General features: G+C 42.6%; 1 protein-coding gene across 2 annotated transcripts in view; it reads right to left on the bottom strand.

The window, feature by feature from the left end:
- Positions 1 to 837: 837 nt before the first annotated feature.
- The window catches only part of ARSB (arylsulfatase B), a 139360-nt gene continuing 115961 nt past the window's right edge, over positions 838 to 24236 (bottom strand). The window contains exons 7-8 of one of the 2 annotated variants that reach the window (XM_016118853.2): positions 2548 to 2670; positions 838 to 1736 (exon numbers count right to left, since the gene is read on the bottom strand). In XM_016118853.2, the coding sequence (XP_015974339.2) occupies positions 1471 to 1736; positions 2548 to 2670 (389 nt within the window). In that variant the 3' untranslated portion in view covers positions 838 to 1470. Of the gene's footprint in view, positions 1737 to 2547; positions 2671 to 3908; positions 4129 to 24236 lie in introns of those variants that run through there. The other variant, XR_001593765.2, reaches the window with a different exon arrangement.

The raw sequence follows: 24236 nt of genomic DNA, 5'->3' as shown, positions 1-24236 counted from the left end.
TGCATATTCAGCTAATTGGACTAGCACTTTTCATGGTGTGAAATTTTCTCATTTGCTTATTTGTCCATTTATTTATTTATTCATTCATTCATTCATTCCTTTATTTATTTATTAAGTTTACTGAGTGCTTTTTATGTACCAGACACTGATCCAGGTATTGGTGATAAGCAGTGAATGAAATAGTGAGGCTAATGCAAAAAGTGTATAGATTTTGCACACATTACTCTTTGGAGCCAATCTGGGCTGATCTACGTTAGTAGGACTTAAGTGGGACTGAGAAAGGGCGGGCATGACAAACTGTGTTACGTCCTCTTTGCCCTGCCCCAGAACCTCAAAACAAGCAGGAAAACTGAGAGAATAAGAGAAATGTAGATGTGCCCACCTGGCTTCACCGAAGCCCAGCGTCTCAGGTGCTGGCCATTTCCTTTTTCAAGTTCCCCACTTCCATCGTCTTAGAACAGTATTATTCGTTTCTGGGGATTTTTCCTCACTGCTGGGGTAGAGCAGTGCAGCTCCTACTGTTATATGAGACAAAGCCACACTCATTATAATACACTCCCTGCAATTAGAAAAATCCTCACCAAACAGAGGACACAGACCCTCACCTCACTCGTCCAGGCGTTGGCCACGGTCTCTGGGCAGGGCTCTTGCTTCGGCATAGGGCCAAGAGGCGGGCGAGGCTCAGCAGTGTTCCACACCAGTGGTGCTCAGCAGGGAGAAGCAAAGCAGCCTTTGCAAGCACATGACGCCTGAGGTAAAAGGAAGAGTAGGAAGAGGACCACGAGGAGCTGAGAGTAGCAGGAACTCTAGACAATGAATGACGGCAGAGGGGGAAACTTGGGGATAAAAACAGTTCTTTATTGTAAAACCCAGAACCATGGAGTAGGCATATCGTCAATACTGGCCTTGACAGTGAAATGCTGCATGATGGGTGAGTGACGAGGTGAGTGAGCGAGGGGTGAACCAAGGCAGGTTATTCACACAGAATGCCTGAACACCATGCCTCACAGACAGGGAGAACCCCTGGCCAACAGAACCATTAACAATTGTCTGCTCCCTTCATTTGTTACAAGAAATGTGAGTCACTCTAATAAAACCAGTTATTGGCAGAGGGAAATCTAACATCTGACTTGTGAGGCGAAAGGAGCCAGCTGCTCCAGCCTCCAGGACTCAATAACTTCCTATTTCAGATCAAGTTCCCAGCTGTCCCACAGGAAAAACGGGATGGACCCAGCCACCCTCTCCTTTAGTCACACACCCCAGCCAACAACAGGAGTGTTCCAGATTTTATCAGCTTTTAAATACACAAGGGGTTGAAATTAGACACTTCATTGTGGTTTAGTGGCCTGGTGAACCCGGTGAACCCAGGTTTAGAGAACAGATGAGACGAGAGTCACACTAGTAAAGGCCTAAAGTCCAACTTGCAACAGAAAGATTTTCTGGCCCCCGCCCCCAAGACTGCCTGAAATCCTACATCCAAGGGCCCCAAGCCCCAGTGCCCTTGGGATCACAGCGGGGGTCCTGTGCTGGGAAGTACACGGGCACTGAGTGTTCGTGGTAGAACTGAAGCCGGGAGAGGAGCTGCTTGACGATGTGGGGATATTCTCTTGACAGGTCATGTCGTTCTTCTGGGTCCTTATCAATATTAAAGAGCCAGAGGGTCTTGTTCAGTGGGTCCGATGAGGGTATCTCAGAAACACTGTATTGAGATGGTGGAGGGAACCAGGAACCACAGCCTGGCAAAGAAATACAATGATTTATTGGGGAGAGGCAATGGTAGGAAGGTTCTAATTTCGAGGAGGGAGTTTGGGAGACAAAGCTGAGCTGGGTTGTGGGCATGAGCACACAAGGAAGATGAGGTCCTTGATGCTGTGCCTAGATCTGTCTCAGACTCTGACTTCTGGTACTTCAGCTAGACATATCTTGTGCTTCACAACCAGGGCCACCCAGGAATGTGCGTGTGTGCGTGCGTGCGTGTGTGTGTGTGTGTGTGTGTGTGTGTGTTGGGGGGGTTAGTTATCACAATAACTTTGGGGGGAGGACGGGTGCCACTGGCATTTAGCAGTCAGGGATGCTTAAATGTCTTGCAACACATGGGGCTGTCCCAAACAATGAAGAATTGTCTTGCTGCAAATGCCAAGAACATCCTCATTATAAACACTGCTTAATTGCATCACAGCATTAACCATCATGCCACATATTTAAAAAGTGTTAAACAGATGTCATTTTTAGAGAATGTGCTCAGGGGAAGCAGCTTCCTCCCACCCCACCCCACCCCACCCCACCCCCCAGCTACACCATCAGTTTAGGGTGTAGCTTTCAGAGTCTCTTGAAAACCACACATATCTGAAATCCGTACTTTCCATGATGCATCAGAGTAACATCTCTTCCTTTTACTCCACCTACAGTTAATTCTTTCTTATTTTGATGAGGGGGAAAGGGTCAGGATTAGTAGCTCACCCTATTCCCCCCTCCTCCTTGTTCAGTGCCTTGTTCGGCAGCCCCCGAGTTATGCTGCCACGTTTTGGAAAATGCTGAGCATTCTACCTGGGAAGCCTGTGAGGAGTTTCCAGCTCCCATGTCTAATTGCAGCATGGACAGATGTGTTGAACGCTGAATATTCTAGAAGAGAAGAATCATCCTTTGCTGGAGCCGTGCTATTCCCAGGACCTGGGAAGAAATAGTTTGGGAGAATTAGATCCCTGTTATTGGAATGTGTCATTGTGAATCAACATTTTATATCCATCTTACAGAATAGAAGGTTTTATTCAACAGTGGAGTGTAAATGCATACCCTGCCACAGAAATGAATTTTCTATTAAATATAAACAGAGCTGTAGTTCCATTAAACATCAGTCATAAACCACAACAAATATAAAAGAAATCCCAAAGAGATTAGAATACTAATTCATCCTTAATATCACTATGTTCTGCCAATGTACAGCTGGCCATATGTAGAAAATTATTCTGTTATAGCATGGTGGGTTGTTTTTGTGCATGTGTGTTTTTACTGTTAAATGACTAAATTTAACAAATATATTTTCTGCATATACTTATACCTATGTAGATAATATAATACACTATAAAATGTTCACTTTAATGGAGTCTATCTCAAGCTATGAGAGTTCAAGTATGCCATGATAAATTGCACATATAATTTTTTAACCACAGGTATGAAATCTAAGCAGTGCTCTCAGCCGACTATTTAGACAGGATAATTAAGGTTGCAAGAATGAATCTGGTTCATAAATTATTGGCTGGTATTATGGATTACATTCCTTAATCCTCTTGAGGTCTTGTATTAATTGATTAAACAGGGAGCAATTAATATTATCTCCCTTGCCCTCCTGAGTTTGGAACTAATTGAGAGGTAGAGGCCAAACAAAAGCCAAACTCGTTGCTTTTGTTACCTATAAAGTTGGGTGGAGAGGGCATAGTTTCAGATCTGTGGCAGAGGCCTTGCTAATAACTGACCCTTGACTTAGAAAGACTAAAGCACCCATTCCTCATCTTGCTGGACGCCCATCAGGCTCCCTCAGAGTGCATGGCTCAGAGCAAACCAGAGTGCTTCCACATACCCTGGGGACACGCTGGCTCCAAAACGAGACAGATAAAGGGTCTGAATTGAGTATGTTAGATGCTTCTCTGGGGTAACTTCCTCTGTCCCCCGCTTGTGGGGAGGAGTGAGTAACGTGCATCCTACTCTAGTTGAAGATCCTAATGGATCCCTGAGGGCAAAGTAAGGAGGTCCTCCACCTCACTCCTACCTGTCTATGTTTAAAAGCCTCAACTTAGGGCCTAACTGTATAATTTTTAGTTTGTTTTAAGTTTACATTTATCTATTAAGTTTTCAAATATGGTCATGGCAATTACTTCGAGTACAATTCCAAAGGCAGCGAGACTACCCACCCAAGGACTAATAGCCATGGTGTGTGATATGTCTGTAAAAGTGCACTCTCCATTGTAGTGGTCGGTCCATCTGTCCACCATCCTGTTATAATAGATTTTGAGAGCACGCCCCTCCCTGCCAGAGTTGGGCTTCTGTGCTACTCAGGATTTAATGCAGGAAGCACTGTCAGTGGTGGAAAAGGCAGGGTCCCCAGTCTTCTGTCAGTTTTGTGGAAATGACCTTGGAAGAGACATAGTGGAGACTGAGCCAATAAACACTGGTGGTTTCAGATCTTCAGTCTTAACAATCATTAGTACCAAAGAGGAAATCTTTTTGACTTTTTGTTTATCTATTTGCTTGTGGCTATTTTGGTTCCAATAAAAATGAATGCTTCCAGTGATCAAGACTTATGAGCAGTCTATCACAGGAAGTACATTCTTAATACACAGACTATGATAGAACCGGGAGCCCTCATGATTTACTCCTTCTAAATTTGTATAAAGGCCACATTTTGATACCAAAGAATATTAAATAAAACAACCCTGCTTTGTGCACATAAACAAACAAAAAAAAGGAAATTCAGCTATCTTGGCCATATTTATATTTATATACATTTTTCTTAAACAGGAACATAAAATAACTAAATAATAAATAAGACTAAATGATGAAAGATGCTGTTATCTCAATGATATGTTTTCATTTTCAGAAATTCAACAAAAGTGAAAATTACAAGGAGCAACATAACTAACGCCCTGTGAGCTGTCACCCAGAATGAATAGATGTTATCATTTTGTCACATCTGCTTAAAAAAAAAAGAAGAAGAAAACAAGATAATGAAGATGAAGCGACAGCCTTCTTTATCCCCATTCTCAATACCGGTCCCTTTCTCCCCTCCCTCAGAGGTTGCTGCTGTCACAACTAAAGCGTATGGTGTTTCCTTCAACCATTTAAAAATACAGTAACATATATATGCGTCAAAGAATAATACATATAGTATTGTTATATACTCTAAAAATGTATGCATGTGTTATGCTATAAATATTCTGTACTTGGTTTTCATCCACTATTATATTTTTAGAGCTCTGTATTTATAAATACTTTGCTATATAAAAAACCCACATTTTATTTATCCTGTTGATGGGCATTTAGGTTGCTTTAATTTTTTTTCCTTCTGTAAGCTACCCTGCAATGAACATAGTTGCCCACATCTCCTTGCACACAAGTGCAAAAGTTTCCCTAAGTAGAACTCTCCATTTGTTAGGAGCACACGTTTATAACTTTACAACACATACTAACTGGCCCTCCTTCCGGTGATATCCCCATTTCTCGCATCCTATACCTAATACTTTTGGAATTAAAATTTTTTGCCTATCTAAAATTTTAGAGAGGATCTTCATCTTTTTAAAAATCATTTGATCAGTAAGAATATCTTTCTTCTTCTATGTTGAACCAAAGGCTGCTTTAAAAACATTCGTTAATAATACTTGTAGAGAAAAGTGTACAAATCTTGCTTGATGAAGAGTGCACTGTCCCCTGTAAACACCAGCCCACTCAAGAAAGAGAACATTCCTGACACTTCAGAAACCCATGCTGGCATGGCTATTATCCTCCTCTCCCCGAGGCAGCTGCTATCCAAACTTTAACTGGTGTTTTCATTATTAAATCAACAGTATATTGGATCGATTATCGAGAAGAGAGACAGAAGGAAGAGATTTCTTAGAATGTTAACAAACTTTTGGAATTCCTCTGACAGAGTTCGAGTAGATACAGATTTGAGAAATATTTATTGATTAACAAGTATGTGGTAAGAAAGCATTGTTTTCTGCATGAAGAAATAAGCAAAGAGACATGAAGAGAAGTTTTGAATGTAAAATCTAAAATATTTAGGAACTAAAGGTTATAAAAAATAAAATTCCAAGTTTTCAAGCTTGGTGATTGGGAAAATAGTGTTGCCATTGGCAGAACAGAGAGGCTGGAACAGGAATTAGTGGTGATAATGTGACTCTGGAGTTAGGCATACTGAATGAGGTCAAGGTAGAAATATTCACATACACTAGAGCTAAAGCACCAGGTCCTGTATGAGAGACTGAAGCACATGTCAATTCAAGCACCATCTACAGTGCAGTGATCATTGAACCCTGGAAATGGATTAGTTGTCTGGAGAATGAAACAAGAGAAAAGCAGTAGCTCAGAGAAAGAGTACTGAATGCCAAAGAAAACTGTCAGCAAACAAGGCTGAGAAGAAGAAAACTATTTGAGGAGGAAAACCAGTTGAACAGGACATCACAGAAGTCAAGAGAGAAGAGAGTTTCAGACCATAAATCGGAACTACCAAATATTCCACTCATCAGCTTGACAGAAGGGCACTGGATTTGTTAACCTCTGGGCAGAAACTAGGGAGTTCAGAGAGAAGCGTAAACAAACAAATCTTTCTCTTTTCCTTCTGAGCTTAAAGCTTCCTCTAAGATAATAAGGATTTCTGGCCAGACATAACTATTCAGTTATAAGTTGGATTAGTCATGTGTATTGAATTTGGATGTGAAAAAGGAGATTGGTAGAAAATTTTAGGGCAAATGAAGGAAATCATTATGTTATATAACATGTAGTAAATTTATAGAGCTCCTTATCTGAGCAATCTCGGGAAATATGAAGTCCGAATGTTCAGAGTCAGTTGGACCAATGGTTTCAGTGGAGAACTGTTCTCTAGAGCCAGAAGTGTCTCCAGAAGCTCCTTGAGAGTTGTCTTTTGATGGGCTGGTGAGTTAGTTGACAGGGGCCAGGTTCCCCATCTCCACCTCAATTGGTTTAATCCTTCAGGGAGAATCTGTAGTATTTGCTAAATATATTGTACTTCCCTTTTATGTGGGAAGAAAAGATCTGTAGCTAAAATATAATTTGAAAGACAGTAATTAGTGATAGGTGATAGATTTACCAAATGGGGAAGGAAATGGAAGATGCCTGAGGACACATCTGACCTTCTGGTGTTCAGGTGAAGGCAACCTTGCTCTCTTGGCTGTACGATGGATGCGTCCTCCTGACTCCCTGGAAACTACTGTCTAACATAGTCTATAATTGCGTTTTATGAAATATATTATTTTTTATGACTACATACATTATGTGTTTATTTCATGTACATATTGGAAAACACGAAGATGTATGAACAGAAAAATTAAAATTACCAGTAAATTTATTAGCTGCTGTTAACATTTTGGTGTATAATCCTTGAGAATTTTAACTACACAAAGCTTAGATGAAATAAACACATTAGTTGACTTGCAAATAAGAAGAGGTAAGTTCATAGAAAACAAACTTCGCATGCCAAGAGAAAACTGGGCAGAGTAGTGAGGCGTCCCAAGCATCAGTGCAGGGGTGAACAAACCGTCTGGGTCTCTTCCTCTCTGGAATGTCATTCAAGCAGAATGAGCTGGGCATGGCTGCAGAATGGAGCTTAGGAAGAGTTAATGTTGTGACCAGGGAGGAAAGCACTGCTAGGGATGATGACGAGGGCATGGCTGTGGCACTGAAGTGAAGCCTCCCCCACCATCCCGCCCCTCCCAGAAGGCCGTGGTGCATGGCAGTACCGAACATGCTGCTTGGGTTGGCATCTCAGCGCTGTCACTCACAGGCTGTCTGGCCTTAGGCATTAGCTAACCTCCCTAGGCCTGGGTTTTCTCATCTGTAAAATGAGGATATTATCTATATCACAGGATTATTTTGTGGCCTAAATGTGATGACACATTGAAAATGTTTATTAACACTAAGTCCAGCATATAGGAAGTGTGCAATAAATGCTATTATTAACAGTTGTGCAATCTTGGCAACTTTCTTAAATTCCCATACCTCAGTTCACTATCTATAAAATTAGTATAACAATAGCAAATGAGATAAGGCGTATATAGTACTTAGTATAGTATCTGGTATATTTTAAGACCTCTGTCAACATTAAAGATAATAACAGCTACTACTTATAAGCATTTACTATACACTTACAAAGATAAAACACTGTGTTAAGTGTTTTAAGTATATGAACTCATTTAATTCTTTCAATAGCTCTACGAAATAGGTAATAATGTCTAGCACTAACTGTTACTGAATGTTAGCCACTACTAGTAAAATATGTTTTTTTTCTTTTATATCCTCTTTTAAGACCTTACAAAGAGAAGGGAAGTAGGTAGAAGTCATTATTATACCAGGAAAAAAAAAAATCACTTCTCGGTCTGGGTTTGGAGAGGACCTATATTTGTTCCCGCCTTCATGTTCTAGAGTTTGAATAGGGTTAGAGGGGAAAGGTATCAATGGTGAAAGCTTTAATTTGCCACTTTTAGAGTTTATCCCTTATCTGCCCTGCTGAGTGGCCTGCCAATCATTTCCACTGAGCTCTTTTTATTTCTGATTACTTTTATAATTTACAAAGATTAAAGTTTTATTCTACTTCTAACGATCCATTTATTGCTCCTGCTAGTGAGTCCATCTTCATGCTTTAATGGCACACACATATTTACTTATAGCAAAATTTACCCACTTGGGCTAAGTGGGGGAAAATCTCCCTGCTTTTCCAGGTATTTGATCGTTAAGGTATTTCCTAACATGGAATAATACTGTCAGGGATGTTTTTTAACAAACAAGTAAGACTTAGGTTTAATTAGCATGACTGCCTTCAATTTTTTGTGCTTAAAAGTTCTTGAAAGCAGCTTGTTTGTTAGTTTATCATGTGATTCAATATACCTCTTAGAGTTAATTTACACTAAACATTTGATTGGCTGACTATTTCTTCATGGCTCAATCCAAGAAAAGTTCAAAGAATTCCATGTTCAAAGTGACGTTCAAGTTGCTAGGATCCTTACTGTGCCAGTTAGTCTGAGCCTCACTGTCCACAGCCTGTTTGCCCCCCCGATCATGGTGCATTTGGGCTCTGACTGGACAGACATGCTTGGTGCACATGTGGATCAAATCTCTAATGGGCTCAACCATGGCTGTTTCTCATCTCTCTGTGTGGTAAAGACTTACATACCCAGATGTGAATGTGTTCACTGCTCTCTTGATTCTTGCTTTGAAAAATCATTCTGGATCTAAACATAGAAGTTTTTCTCTAAAAATAGTCCCCCCCCCAAAAAAAAAAAACACAAAAAACCACTGGCTAGAACCCCCACGCTCTGAGCTGATGCTTCACTGATCCTCTTTGCTTAATTTTCAGAGATGAAAAAAAAAAAAAAAAAAAAGCCCCCAACAGCCATAGCCCTCCCAGCTTGAAAGCCGGGATTTACAGAACTGTTAGGAATTAGCAACAGAATTCCCTACATTGGGATACAAGTTCTGCCAAGGAACTGAGAGAAACCACTGTGCATTTTAGTAGCTTTTAGAATAATCTCTTTCTATTATCTTATTAAGTTATTTAACCACTCCGAATTCCTGTTTCCTTGTATGTAAAACGGGAATAAAAATAATGCCTACCTCACAGGATGACTGTAAGGACGACATGACAACTATGTGTGGTGAACGTGCTGTGCGCTGTAAGTATAAAAATCCTGGTGACAGATCTCTTGAATTCCCACAGAAGTTGCCAGAGGACAGGGTACAGTGACAAAACAGACTGACCAACTGAAAGAAATCGTTTCAATTTTAGGTGAACCTATGGCCTTTGATTGATAGCCATCAAAATCAAGGTGTGATCGACTGCCCAACTCTGGAACGACTGTGAGATCTGAACCAGTGGCCGAGGGAACAAGGTTTTATAAGATAATCATGGGTGAGAAGGGATGGGGAAACGAGGAGGTATTAGTCAAGGGGCACAAAGTTTCGGTTATACAAGGTGAGTAAGTCCTAGAGATCACCTGTATGGCACAGTGCCCATAGTGAACACTGTATTGTGTACTTAAAAATTGGTTAAGTGTTCTTATCACACATACACGCACAAAATAATAATAAAGGGGGCAGGGGGAACTTTTGGAGGAGATGGATGTTTATGGCATAGATTGTAGTGATGGTTTCATGCATGTATATTTATCTCGAAAATCATCAGTTTGTATGCATTAAATATGTATATGACAATCATACCTTAATAAAGTGGTTTGAAAACAAATAAATGAAAAAAAAGTAACATGAAAAAATGTGGCAATACTACCTAAATTCTATATACTAAACCAAAGAGCTGGCCAAACTTGTGAAAACAGAGTAAATAGAACAGGGATTCCCAGTTAAGATTGTACTCTGAGATCGCCTGATCTGCACAGTCACCCAGTACTTAACTCTGGCTCCCTGAGCTCAGCACAGCTCAGCTCGGGCCTCTTGCCTGGCCTAGCCTGGCCCAACATGGGCTGCCTGACCTTCTGTCACCTTCAGTGACTAGAAATCATCTTTAGCAGCACCCTCTATTATGCTTGCGATGGTCTTGACATAATTCCTCCCTTCAAACTCTATGCAGCTGTGCTTCACACAAAACAGCTAAATGCAGAGGCGTCCAATTTCCACAATGGTTCACTGGCGGCCATCTCCGGTGGACTCCTCAAGCTCCATGGGCCCCAGAGTGACAGCCAGTGGCCAGAGAACTCTGCTGGCTGCACCCATGTGGGCACAGGTGTGGAGCGCGAGGAGGCCTGTGGGCCTGGGGAGCATGTGGGCATTGCGGGGTGGTGGTGCGGGTTTGTGGGTCTGGGTTACAGTGAGCCACATGCCTTTTGCCCTTCAGGGCCACCTCCACCTCTCAGAACTCTGCTGGAGGAGAAAACAGGGAGGCCTGAACACCATTAAAAATCGCCCCCAAACTCATCCTGCCCCTTATTTCTGGACTTAAACCTGATTGCTCCAAGTTTTCTGTTATACCCACACTACTTATTTAGAATCCTGTCTCTCTTTGGTGAAATCCTTACAACATGAAACAGGAGTGTCGAGGAAAATATGCCAGACATAAAGCTAATCAGAAAAAGGTGAGGAGGAATATTACAGATGTTATTTATTACCTACAAGGGAAAAATCAAAATGCTCATAATTTTTATATATGCACTCCACATGACATATTTCAAATGAATCTAGGTTTATGATTTTCAGTTTACAAAGTCAGTCTCTCTGACACCTACTCATTCAGTCCATATTTGATATTTTAAAAGTCCTAGTGAAAAAGGAGCTTTGATGTGGCTTGCCCAGCCCAGACAGAGTTCAAATGTTAATCATTACTGAATCGTGCATAATAAGTATTCAGAGAATGTGCCTGTATTACAGGGAACTTCAACAGTTGGAAAAAGTCTGACACTAGCCAGGAGTGTCACTTGAGTAGCATAAACCAAAACAACAGAGAAAACAACCATTCGGCGAATCCTAAACTCAGGACTGTCCTAGTAAATTAGTCCATTTTTATCTCCTAATACTTTAGTTCAAATTGAATCTTGAATAAATATTCTATTTTATATTATTCATTTGTCTATTAAACAAATATTTATTTTGATTATTTTAAGAGCTAGGTATTAAATCTTCGAAGTGAATATACTGGAATACGGCAGGTGATAATAAAATAATTTCATTAAAACACCATAAATTCTAAAATAGTGAAATGCCCATCTGTTGGCTGAGTGAATAAAATGCACAAAGTACTAGGAGATTCCCAAGGAAAGAGCAACTGCCTGGAAGAGGATCCAGGAAGGTAATGCTCACTGGTGGGACCTAAACAGGATGAATGTCACAGGTAAAGAAAGCGTGACAAAGATGAACCAGGGAGGAGTGTCTTTCTTTTGGAATATGTCGTCTCCTCATGGAACTTTCCTACCCCTCACAGTTTATAGACATTCTCTGGCTTCACCACCTTTCTGCTGCCCTCGTGAGCCAGCCTGTCTTCCTCCTGCCCTGTGCTCAGAGTGAAGAGTAGTGGGCAGCGGCAGGGCAAGCCTGTCTACCTGACGGCCCACCGGGCGGCTTCGGCAGCTCCTTCCTGATGTATCGCATGCACTACCGAGCCCCGCGCCCCAAGCCAGGAGCTTCATCTCCGCAGCTTCCTATTGTGGTTAAAGTGGTAGAAACACACAGACTGAGACGAGAAAGGGGCAGAAGATGGAACCCTGGAGAAAACCAACATTCGAAAGGCAAAACAGAGGGGAAGGAGCCTCCGGCAGATTGAGGAGGAGCTAGACTAGAAGAATGTTTCAGAAGCCACGGGAAATATTCCATGGAGAAAATGGTTACTGTTGAAGAGAGGGAAAGTATGAGAAAGCAGGGAGGAGAGCACTGGATTTGGCAAATAGCATGTCATTGATGACTGTGGAAACAGCAATTTCACTGGGCTTGAAACATAATGCCCATAACAATGAGCTTGCAATAACAAAGACAGATAGAGGACTGTGTATTTTTTCTAATCATCTTCCAATTAAAGTGAAAACAGATGATCATGTCCAGTTATGACATCATTGTTTGTGTGCCAACCACCATCTCCATTCTGATCCTGCCCACGACAGGCTAATCTAATACAGACCTATAGCTATCCTTTGAATTCACATTTTTAGTTTGTCTCTCTCTAAATACAAGTTTTTCAAGTAATTGGTAGAGTCCGTCAGCAAATGGCTATAAATAGATACTGTGTATATATAAAAAAAGGGAAACTAACCGAAAATATTCATCTTCAGCCTGTGATTAAGATGATGAGCATGAACCAGGCTGAGTCGTCTGTTTTCTGGCTAAAGATAAAAGAAGAAAGTCTCCCCCGTCCCACAACATGGCATTTAGTGAAATCCCAACTTCTACAAAGGCCCACGGTCCAAAATGTCCTGCTGAAGGCCACACTCTTCCTGTGTTGTACAGTTCATATTCGGGTACACAAGAAAGACATGTCTAGTCTCTGAGCACATTTTTGGATAAAGATGAAATAATGCTAATTTAATACGTAATTTGGAAAGGGGGCCCTGCCCATGGAATCAGCCCATGATAGCTGACAGGTGGGCCTGGCCTCTCTTGGCAGCTTGGTGGTGCTGCCCTTCCCGACCCTGGGAGCTCACACTGGGGCAGCAGTGGCAACAATTACAGTGCAGAAAACTGAAGCTGGCTGGCACTCTTCCAAGGACAGCCCTCCACAGCATCGCTATTCCGTGGCCCACACCCCAGCATGTTATACAAACCCTATAATCACTGAAATGAGGGCCACTAGGTGCTGCTTGCCAAACGTAAAAAAGCAAAAATTTCAGACAACTCCTTCTAGCCTACCCTAGTTTTTGGCAGCAGCCCAAATGAAACTATGGTTGTTTTATATTTTGAGCCTATCAGGGTCTCACATAACCCAGGACTGAGAACACCAGCTCTTTCCAAGGAAAACTGGAAACACATCTGAGACAGTAAGTAAAGATGGTGTCTTTGTCCTAAAATGATTTAGAGAATGCAAAGTTAAAGAGGTGCCAGCAACTCTTCAGATCAACTTGAAAAGTTCGATTCCAGAAGGTACCTACGTTAAGTGTTTGTGAGTTTATAGACGCTGATTTGAATTTAGCAGCTTGATTATCGAGTCCAACAGGCAGACGATCTGAGGTTCCTGAAGACTTAGTCCTCTCCCTAAAAACCCTGTGTTAAGTGTCACATCCATAATCCCCAAAATGCCTCCTGAGGAATGCTAGCTGCTAGGCACCTCATACACATTCATGGAATGGCTCACAGAAGGGACAGAATCTGGATCTGTGCTGGCCAGCCCACTCTGGAGAGACGCTCTCCCTAACAGTCATGTTGCCATCTTTTTGAAGCCCAAAGCAGGCGGAGGGACTCAACTTTACTCAGCTCTACATATCTACCCACTACTCTTTCCCCTGACAGTAGTATTATCTTTCACATTAGGGGGTGATGTGACAGATAAACACCACTTCGAAGACCTGCATATGGAAAACCAATTAAGATGAAAAAAAAAAAAAAAGAACTGAATTTTCCATTTGACTCAAACAAGAATGTTGAGAATCTTTAGGCAGATTAGAAAATGAAATGGAGAGGCCTACTCTCATATCAGGGATTCATTTACTAGAGGGTGGTAATCTACAAAGGTTTAAGTAATCCAATTCCCACAGAGCCAGGGTAAATTTTGAAAATACAGTCATTTGCTTTGATGCTCTTTCCTGGCTCTAGTACAGTTTGTCACAAGAGAAATCTTGATAACATGGAAAACTTAAAAGACAGACCACCCCAGAGCAACACCCCTGCCCTTTGTAACCTCTTTCTTGGGGAAAAGAGCATTGTCAAAAGGAAGGTGGTAGTACTTATAACTAAACACTCCATGGCAAACCCAAAGTCGGTCTCCTGAATGAGTGGAACCAAAGTCGGACGCTGCCTACAGAGGACTAGAGAGTAAAAGGCAATCTCTACTCCCCACCAAGTATTTTGCCCAAAGGTCTTCCTTTTGGGCTTGAATTCCCAGCCAAAGCATTCCCCCTTAGCTAAGGCTTTAATTTTAGAAGGAATCATACATTAAAACAGCAGTACTATGTCAACAAGAATGTTTTGAACATCTGCTTTGTTGAAGGAACTGTGCAAGGTGTCACAGGACTTATAGAAAAGCATAACTAATTATTATTATTATTATTATTATTATTTTGTAGATGTGGCAGGTTTTAGATGTGGGAAAAGTATCCCTACTCAAGAAATTTAGAATAAATTGGAAGGATACATGTCAATAAAAGGCAACACAAGACAAATGCCAAAGGAATGGTAAGACATAATTTAAATAATTTAAGCATTAATTGAGCACTTAGATTTGTAAGCCACTGTGCAAAAACACTTTGGGGAGTAAGTATTACAAAACTCTAGAGATAGAAAGCTTATTTCTGGTTGGTGGAGTAAGGGCAGGATTTCCAGAGGAGGCAAGACTTGGGGATGACATGAAAGGACTGGCATTAAAGGATCTGTAGGATCCAGAGGGGTGATGAGTAGAAATAGCATGTCCTAGGCAGAGGGGAATAGTATAAGGTGAGGATTCACCAAGTCTGTTTTTAACTCTGGAGGACACCCAGGCATCCTGGCTGGCTGGAGAGAGACGGGGTATGGACGGTGTAGAAAGGACTGATTGAATAGGTTTCCCCAAACTACAGGAGTCGGACCTTTTCTCAGTAGGTCATTAAAATCCCGTAACTTTAGGGGACGGGGCGGGGATGAGAACCTTGTTTCAGAAAGATTTATCTCCATGTTTACTGCGATGTGATTATTAAGCTTACCAGATGACAAGATACTGTGAAAACATCACAGTCAGGGGTAACTGTCACTGGGAAAGAATATTCTACATTGCAAATGTGTAAATTAGCATTCTGTATCAGAGCAGAAAGAAACCAATCGAAGACCAGAAGACCATCCTCGGACGAGTATTCCTAAGGTAGGGAAAAGGAGAATCTAGATGACCAATAGAGCAGGAAAAAAAACATGACTGTGAGGTCTGGAGTGACATCACTGAAAGAAAACACGGAGGGGAGATGCTGCTTTTTGAGGGGGTTGATGAATTAGTTTAGACATGTTGTGCGACACGAGCAATCGATCATGTAGGGCTAGATGTGGTGATGGATTTACCGCAGGTGCATTCCCGCTCCGCTTTCCTCAGTGCCCTGGGAATAAAGCCTAAACTCTGCAACATGGCCCCCAGGGCCTGCATCATCTGCTCCGTCTCCTTCCTGTGATCACAGTCCCACCACGTTTCGTGGTCACCCTTGTAGTAAAGTACAAGCCCATGGAAAGTGAATAAAGTGGAAGCACAACTCCCAGGCAGATCTGGGCCTGGAAGAACCTCTCATGTGCAACCTTCCATGCAGACAAACATACTGGCCTTGGCGGCTCATTAAAAATGGCAGAGCCGCAAGATGGAAGAAGCTGTAATCCCCAAAACGTGGCTTGGACAAGAGCTGTTCACTGCCCCGGAATACACATTTTGTATATTCTATGAATAAAAAAAAGTCTGTGGTTTGGTGGTTACACAGTTTTGGTTTGTTCCAGCAGCCAGTGTTATTTTCACAGATGCACCCCTCCTCCGTCTCATGTCATGACGCTGCCCTCGCCTTGTGAGTCCAGTCACACAGTTTACTTCCAGTCCTCAGACACACCAAGCTCTGCTTGTTGCTGTGGCCTTTCCCTGCTGCAGTGCTTTTGGCATTTGCCTTTCCTTCTACATAGAGCACTTTCTGCAGCTCTTTGCCTAACTCATTTTCCAGGTCTCAGAGTTTCCTCAGAGCGGCCTTTTTTTTTTTTTTTGTCTTCCCAAATGAAATTAGGTCAACCCCTCCTAATCTTTTATTACCCATATTACAATCTGCACTTGTACATTTCTGTTTATTTAATTTTTCCCTATAAAGGTATAAGATCCCCAAAAGGCAGGATGGTAACTATTTTGTTCACCGGTATACAGTATACTCAGTGCCTAGCGCTGTGTAGATATCTGATAAATATTACTGAATAAGTCAACGAACTGAGTCTCCGAGACTATGGGTAGATTTTAGAGTGACCTAAATAAGGGCAAATGGGGAGAGATGAGCACAGGCTGAGACACAACCGTGGGAAATACACACTTCTTAACGTCACACCCCCGAAAGGTCACCGTAGAAGAATAAGGATTAGAGAAAAGACACTAGACAAATTAAGGAGATGATTATTATAGAATGAAGAATGTGAGAGCCCCCCAGGAGCCCTACACATCAAGTAACCTGACTCTTTGTACGGAAGTTAAATTCCCTGACCCAGCCAGGAGGGGGCCAAAGTGGGAGGTGCTGGTCAGGTATCCAGCTCTATATTAGGCCATACTTTAAAAAAAAAAAGTTTGGATTCTTCTGTTTGCATTGCTAGCTAATAAGAAATATAATTTTAAATTTGTGGCCAGGATAAATCTGTGGTCTCACAACTAGATCTAAGGGGCATCTCTGATATTCCTGCGATGGATTTAAATGAACTGATATCTCCTAAAATCGTAACTCCAGATCTTAACTCCATTCTCCTGAATGGTCAAAGAGAAGTGGGACTATTTGTAAGCATGAGTAAGGGATATCTAGGTCCTTATTTGGTTGCGTTTGCTTTCCCACAGAGTGAAACACTTATCTGCAGGAGATAAAGAACCTCCCTCAGAGAAATGAAGAGCAGGCATCCTGGCACCTGGAGAGGAGCATTTTTCCTTCCCTTGTGTGACTCATCTGCCTTCGTGAAGAATGTTTTCACTCACGCATTGGAGATGGAGCTTCAGCTCTGAAACTGACAATTCACCGTGATAAATGTCCCTTTGTACTGGAGAAACTTCTTGTATTAACATGATTAAACTAGCCTGTCAGTCCTCTGGTATCTTTTGAACACTTGAGAGAAAGTCGGCAGCTTACTGAGGCTTTTCCAATAGAACTATTTGCTACTGAGAAGTGACTTCTATACACATCCCTGCCTCCCTTGATCGGCAAATAATTACTGGGCTGTTGAAGCCACTGAAGCTGGGGCCTGGCACACAAACTGTGTGCTGCTGTAAGATTGCCAAAGTGAGCAGAGAAAGCTTTGGATTTGTACTGTCCCACTCGACTCTTACAAGCTTTCATGAGGTCAGAGCATCCATGTTCCCATAGAAACAGTGCTGGTCTCCTCAGTTGGAGGGCTTGGATCAGCCATCTGCCTCCCTGCTATGGCTGCTTTCCTATTTTATCCAGCCTAAATGCCTTCCAGAGGTTCAAGTGATATAAGCTCTGTGAAGACTGGAATTCTTCCCCACGGAATACAGTAATTTATTTTTTTATTTCGACAAATATTTATTGAGCATTGACTCTGTACCTTGTACCATACCAGGAACTGGTTTTGTTCCATTCAATGAGTATTTATTGAGTACTTACTAAGTACTGGGGGCTGTGCTCCAGTGTTTTCCCCTGCAGTCAAGGAGGTCTAGGTCTAGTGAAGGGCCTGTTCATTATTTCAGTGCCCTTATTCTCCCACCTGAGGACACCAGGCAGAACTAGACAGGGTCCCCGGCAGTCCTGGTGAGTCAAGGGTATAAGCAACATGCCCGAATAGCTCTCTAAGTCTTTTGCCATTAATGTTTTGAGAGGGGAAAAAAAGCCTTTTAGTTTCAAGGACCTTACATAAGACGCATGCAGATTTAGACTCCTGCAACAAGAAAGAGAAATATTAGGGGACAGATTATCTCTTAAGATTAATAATTACTCATATAGATATAACTGAAATGTGGAATGAAAAGAAAAAGAGTGTTTTTACTCCAGGTCAGAGTGAATATCTTATCAAAATTAGTTCATTCCTCTCCTTACATTGCCACCCCGTTTAAACCCACCTGTCACTGAGGTGGAGGACTTGGTCAATGTAATCACATAAGCCTTTCTTAAGGAAGAAGGTAGATGGTAAGTTAGAGAGGAGAGGAAGGTTGAGAACTGCCTAATTTTCATGGGATGCAGAAGAAACGGAAACCGTGGAACTATTCTCACTTATGGAACTATTCTGACGTATCAAGCAAGGGTGAAACAACTACTGGGAGGCAAAGGGTGAGACCTCAGAGGGATCAGAGCAAATCTCTCGACATGGCAGATAATTAATACACTAAAACGCACAACCAAAGGCCGAAATGGAAGCTGTAATTACCCAAATGCTTTCAAAGAGTGAATCCTGGAAAGGAAACAAAAGTGGGCTGTTGCTACTTTCACGGATGCTGATGGCCCCCTAGGGACTGGCCCTTCCCTTCCCCACAGGGGCAGGCTGGAGCTGTCTGCCTATCTCTGACCTTCCAGCTTGTTCACAAGTCCCCCTGGTTTTTGGACAGCAGCCCTGACGCCAATTCAGGAATTGGGACAATAGTGCTTATGTGTCCTCACAGGTCTGTGTCAAGTCTTCTATAAAATCAAAGCCATTTGAAGGCAGGAACTATACCTTTCAGTTCCTTTTAAATTACTTAGTACTTAGGTCAGTAGGAACACCATAAATATTTGTTAAGTGACTGATGTTTCTCTGCAACATTTTCTCTGCTGACCAGAGACCATTGGTGGACTCTCAGCATTGGCGTCCATGATTTTGTGAGAATGGCACACAGTTTCTTAGAAGCAGGAAGTTCCTCACAAGTTTACTCAAAGGAATGCACACTGGAGAGTGGGAGACCCCGATGAAATTATAAATCACATTGCAGAAGGGGCGGTTAAAAATACCAAAGCCTTTCTTTAATAATTGCTGAATCACATAACAAGCATCAGGTTTAATCCTATAATCATATCAAGTTTAGCTGTCTGAGTGACTTTCTGCATTCGCCACTTATCTGTAGCAATAATCTGACATATTAGTGACATGTCAGAGCAGAAGCAAGCCAGCAAAGCCCATAGGCAACTAATATTACACTATTAGAACTTATATTTTTATCAGTGATTTTATACAGGTATGTGATGAAGATTTAATAAGATTAGAAAAAGGACAGAGTGAGGTTATTAGGAAGAAAAATATCTTTTTGCTTCTATTAATTTTATTTCCATCTCCCACCGCGAAAGTGAAGAGGCTAATATAAATATTTCCTCTGCTTTCTATGGCAGTCAGAACTATTTCGGAGAAAGCAAAACTCACTCTTTTTAGCAGACTTTTCTGGTTCTCTCTGACCTTGACTAGAAAAACAAGCAGAAAAGAGAAGGAGTGGCAATACGTGAGGAAAAATATGTGGCCTGTACCTCTGATTTGGAAAATGGCGGGCTGATCCGGAATGTCCACTGGAAGCGAATTAAAAATTTCTGGTTATTACAGATGGTGCACTGACCAGCTCTGCGAGCTCTGATGCATGTTCACAGCCAGACTTGCCACAGCACTGAACCCCACATGGAGCACGTCAAGAGAACAGTTCTTTACTGCTGTGAAAAGGGCAGCACTGGACAGGCATTAAGAGCCTGATTCTGGAGATAAAGGAGGCTGGAATCCCAGCTCTGCTACTTTCTAGCTGTGCAGCCTTGGGCAGTTTACTTAAGACTTACTTTACTTCTCTGTAAAACAGGACTACTACCACCATCTATCTTTCTGGGGCTTCTGTGAGGATTACATGGGCCAATGCAAAATGCTGAGCCAGTGTCTGGCACAAAATAGAGGGCAAATATAGTGGCCTTTATTGCAATTGTTATTATGATTATAAAATCTCTTCTGGCTTTATTCTCCTCTCTCTCACCCTATTGTGCAACATAGGAACTTAAAGGATACAACAACGACAAAAGTAACTGGTACTCAAAAGAAATAAAAAACAAGAGTCACAGTGTCCCCTTGACATGCATAACAATTTCATATCTGAAGCATGTCATGAGGCTCTCAATAAGCGAGATCTTTACCGATCGTCTTCTGCATGCAACACACAGGATCAGGCACCTTCGGAGAGATAAGAATACCTTTCCTAATAGCAGCTAACATTTATTGAGATGACCTCCTTCACAGGCTTGCAGGAAACCAAACGTGGTTTCTGGCTATGTTACAGTACTGAAGCTTTCGACTTCTTTTATCTATGCAATTGGATTTTTAAAACTTTGTTTGGAGGTCCGTGTAGCCACATCTTACTCTTGTCTCATATTAAGTTCCCAGTCAGCCATTCCTCCTTACCCTGCTCTTTGCGACCGCCCCAAGCACAGCACTCTACATTTACCCCAACCGCATTCCAACCTGTTAGATTTGCCTTATTATTCTCAACTGTCAGCAGCTCCTGGATCCTGACTTAGTAATCCACTGTATTCACTCTTACACACAGCTCTTATGGCATCTGGAATGTGGTAACTATGGCTTTGGTAGCTTCCTCTAAGTCACACCACTAGAAAATGGAGCATGCACAGGAAGCTAGACAAGATGTTAACTTGTAGGAGTAGGCATCCCGGAAAACCCTTAAGTCTTAAATTGTTCCATTTAAGGCTTCACCAGCTGGCACACACTTGCCATGCTTACTCCTGTACTCCCTGTCACCCCCAATTAGCTATTCTTTCTCAACTCTCTTGCAACCCTGTCTGTGGTCTGCACAGGCAGAAAGCTGGGCCATGAAGATGAAAAGTGCCGAGGACAATAAAGTGAGTGCAAAGCATTCCATGGTGAGCTACGGTGGGGGTGAGGGTGCTTTGGAAACGAGAGGGTGGTGGAAATGAGGCCAATGAATATCTACTCTGGAAAATGTTCAGCTAACAGACTTCACAGCATCCAGTCTGTGTGGTAGATTAAAGAGAAACGTTTGAGAGATGAGATAATTCAGAGTGGAGCCTAACCTCGACAGTGTGTGTGCCTAACTGGCTCGCAGTCCCCAGGCTCTATCATAACACATCTTCATCAGTCGGCTTCCAGGAAGAGTTAGCTGCATGAAAGTATCCTTCCTTTTAAAATGTGCCCATGGCGGCTTCCCTGGGATATAAGCATAGTGAAAATGGCACATTTGTCTTCTATAATCTGTTATTACGGAGGCAGTGACTCCTCACTGGCAGAGGTGAGTGCTTTGTCCCAGAAGGAGCCTAAGCCAGAGTTTGGAGTACAGCTCTGCTTTGCCAGGACTTCAGGCTGTCCCCACCCTCCCTGAATCAATAAGAGGAGGCACATCTTATTCAAAGCCCTTTAAACATATTTGAGGGACCTGAAGATACAGTCTTTTAAGTAGTTGCTGAAATGTGCTAATAATTTGGATATTCTTCCCTAAGTAAAAGATCCTCAGAGGTGACCTTGTGCAAGGCAAAGAGACAATAAAGTGAATTCAAGAATAAAGAGGACGAGAACAAAATAACCATGTTTCCACCTTCTTTCCCACATACTCAAAAAAACACCTTATTATGAAAAATTTTAAGTACGCACAAAAGTAGACTGAATAACATAATAAACACAAAGGTACCCAACACTCGACTCCAACAGTTATCCACTTGTGGCCAATCTTTTCCATCTTCCCTTGTCTTTCCCTCTTCCCCACTTTGTTTCAAAGTAAATCCCAGCCATCTAACACTTCATCTGTAAATATTTAAGTACATATCTCTAAAAGACAAGGATTCCTCAAAGAAAACCCATAATCACCATACCATTATCACATTAATAGTGATTTAATAAGCGGAAATAAGCAATGTTTCCCAGAACATTAGCAGTAATTCCCTAATAGTGTCACAGCATCACATATCCACATATCCAGCACTATGGTCTAAATGTTTAATTCCACCCGCCCCAATTCATATGTTGAAATCTTAACCCACAAAGACCATGGTACTAGGAGGCCTCTGGGTGGTGCTTTGGTCATGAGGGTGGAGCCTCCATGAATGGGATAAGTGCATTTATAAAAGAGGCTCCAGGGAAGGCCCTGGCTATGAATTATGTTAGTACCTTGAACTTGGACTTCCGTCCTCCAGAACTGTGAGAAATAAATTTCGTTTGTTTATACAGACTGGTATTTTATCAGGCAGCCTGAATGGACTAAGACATCCAGTTGGCGTTCAAATGTCTGCCTTCAAATGGTTTTTAAGACACATTTCTGATGAGGCCTGCATTACTCTGTGAGTGGCTGAGAGGACATGGTCCTAGGGCACATAGATAGCTCAGGGCAGCCCGGCATGCTAGCAAAACACATCCTGTACTGGGTGGAGTGAGATTCATTTCATGTTGCATTTACGCTTCCCAGCACAGAGAAGCATTCCTATTAAAGCATTTCCCTGATTTCCGGAGCCACAGGCAGCTTCGGAAAGCCAAATACCTGTGAAAGCCTCAAGGGACCAATCACACACCACCATTCAGGACGGCTCAGTACTCAGCTTCGGCTGATGCTTCTGCCCTGTTCGTAGTGTCACAGGAGGGAACCAGGATGGCCCCCTCAGCCCTCCTGCTTGGGCCACTATATCCTGGCTGACATTCTGTAGGGTGTGGAGTGAGGTGGGATAACACACCAAGAGGCGTCAATAGATGTTAGATATTCCCTTTGCCCTGGTTTTTGAGTTTCTCAACTAGTCAGAGCTAACCTGTTATTGAGTGCTAAAGGCTTTCATTTAAGGTGCCAGATTAGCAATATAGACATATAGAAATTAAAGACTATGTTCCAGGCACTTGCTGGGAAGAGATACAAAGATGAACAGATATATACCCAAGTCCCTGCCTTTTAGAGGTTTGGAATCTAACCATAAGCCTGCCATAATGGGCTAGAGGTACATATAAAATGCTGAGTGGTCACTGAGGGAGAAGCAGTGATTACAAACTAAATTTTGCCTACAAAGGTGGGAAGGCCTTACATTTGAACTGGATCTCAGAGGATTAGCCAGAGTTTGCCAAGCAGGGGAAGGCAAGAAAGGCAAAAAAGAATAGCGCGTGGAAAAGCATAGAGACAAGAAAGCATGTGGCATAGTTGGGGGACAGGAAGAACATGGCATTGCTGAGCATGAGAGCCAGAGAAGGGGTGAAGCAGGAAGGGTCAGGAAATGGGGATGGACCACTTGGCTGGGCCCGGCCTGGGCAGGGCCTCTACAGGGCCTCCAGCTCTATCCTGGAGCAGGCACTGGGCACTCACTGAGGCAGGCTTAGCAGGCAGTGATGCTTATGGAGAGGATTTCAGGCCCACCTCTAGCCAGGGGAAAAAGCATCTCATGACAGACCCTTTGGCACATATTGTGAGTGACTCCCTCCTATGTCTACACCAAAAGTTAGTCTCATGGAGGAGCTGGGAGGAGTGAGGAACAAACAAGAAGACAGATTATTCTGCAGCATGTTCAGGGAAGAGGGTAGGGGCTGTCAGGTCTGGCTCAGCTCCCAGAGTAGGCAGCACTTCTCACCATTCAGCTGGAGCTGGGAGATCCACGTTATAGTCAGACTGAGATCCAGATCCCCAGGACCAGGCCTGACACCAGGCAGAAACAACTCTGCAGCTGTCTGGTACATGGCATCTGTCCACACTCGCTGCCTATGCTCCTGCTGTGATAACCACATCCTGGCAACCTGGCCATTAGACCTGGGCCAGGCCTGCCTGTTCTTCCCACAGCAGGCCTGCAGGCCTGGCGTGAACCTTATCCCACTGATGTACTTCTTAAGCTATATGCCTGCTTGCCTGGCCCTGATTCTGGGTGACCCTGGGACGCCAAGTCTCAGAGTGGAATTGGTGGCAGCTGAATGCTGGCAGGGAGTATAGACTGTATAAGCAGGGTCCATCTCTGGGCCCTGTCAAACCTCGCTCTGGTGGCTAAGTGAGCCCTTCACTGGACCCCTTGATTCAGAAGCATGGCCCATCTGTTATCCCAGAAGAAAAGGCACTGCTCCCCAGCTTATTCTTAGCAAACTTAGCTTTCCTAATCTCTACTTACTTCTCAAACTTCCTGTAACTCCTCAAATTTCCCTACCAAGGCAGAATGTTAATCTGTCTTTTCTTCAGGTGTTTAGAGTAGGACAGTCATTTATCTTTGGGGACAGATACAAACAGAGAGAGCCTGCAATGTAAGGAGTCA

The sequence above is a fragment of the Rousettus aegyptiacus genome, unplaced genomic scaffold (genome assembly GCF_014176215.1).
Source record: "Rousettus aegyptiacus isolate mRouAeg1 unplaced genomic scaffold, mRouAeg1.p scaffold_m13_p_8, whole genome shotgun sequence".
NCBI lineage: Eukaryota > Metazoa > Chordata > Mammalia > Chiroptera > Pteropodidae > Rousettus > Rousettus aegyptiacus.
This window is presented reverse-complemented; position numbering and strand designations above follow the sequence as displayed.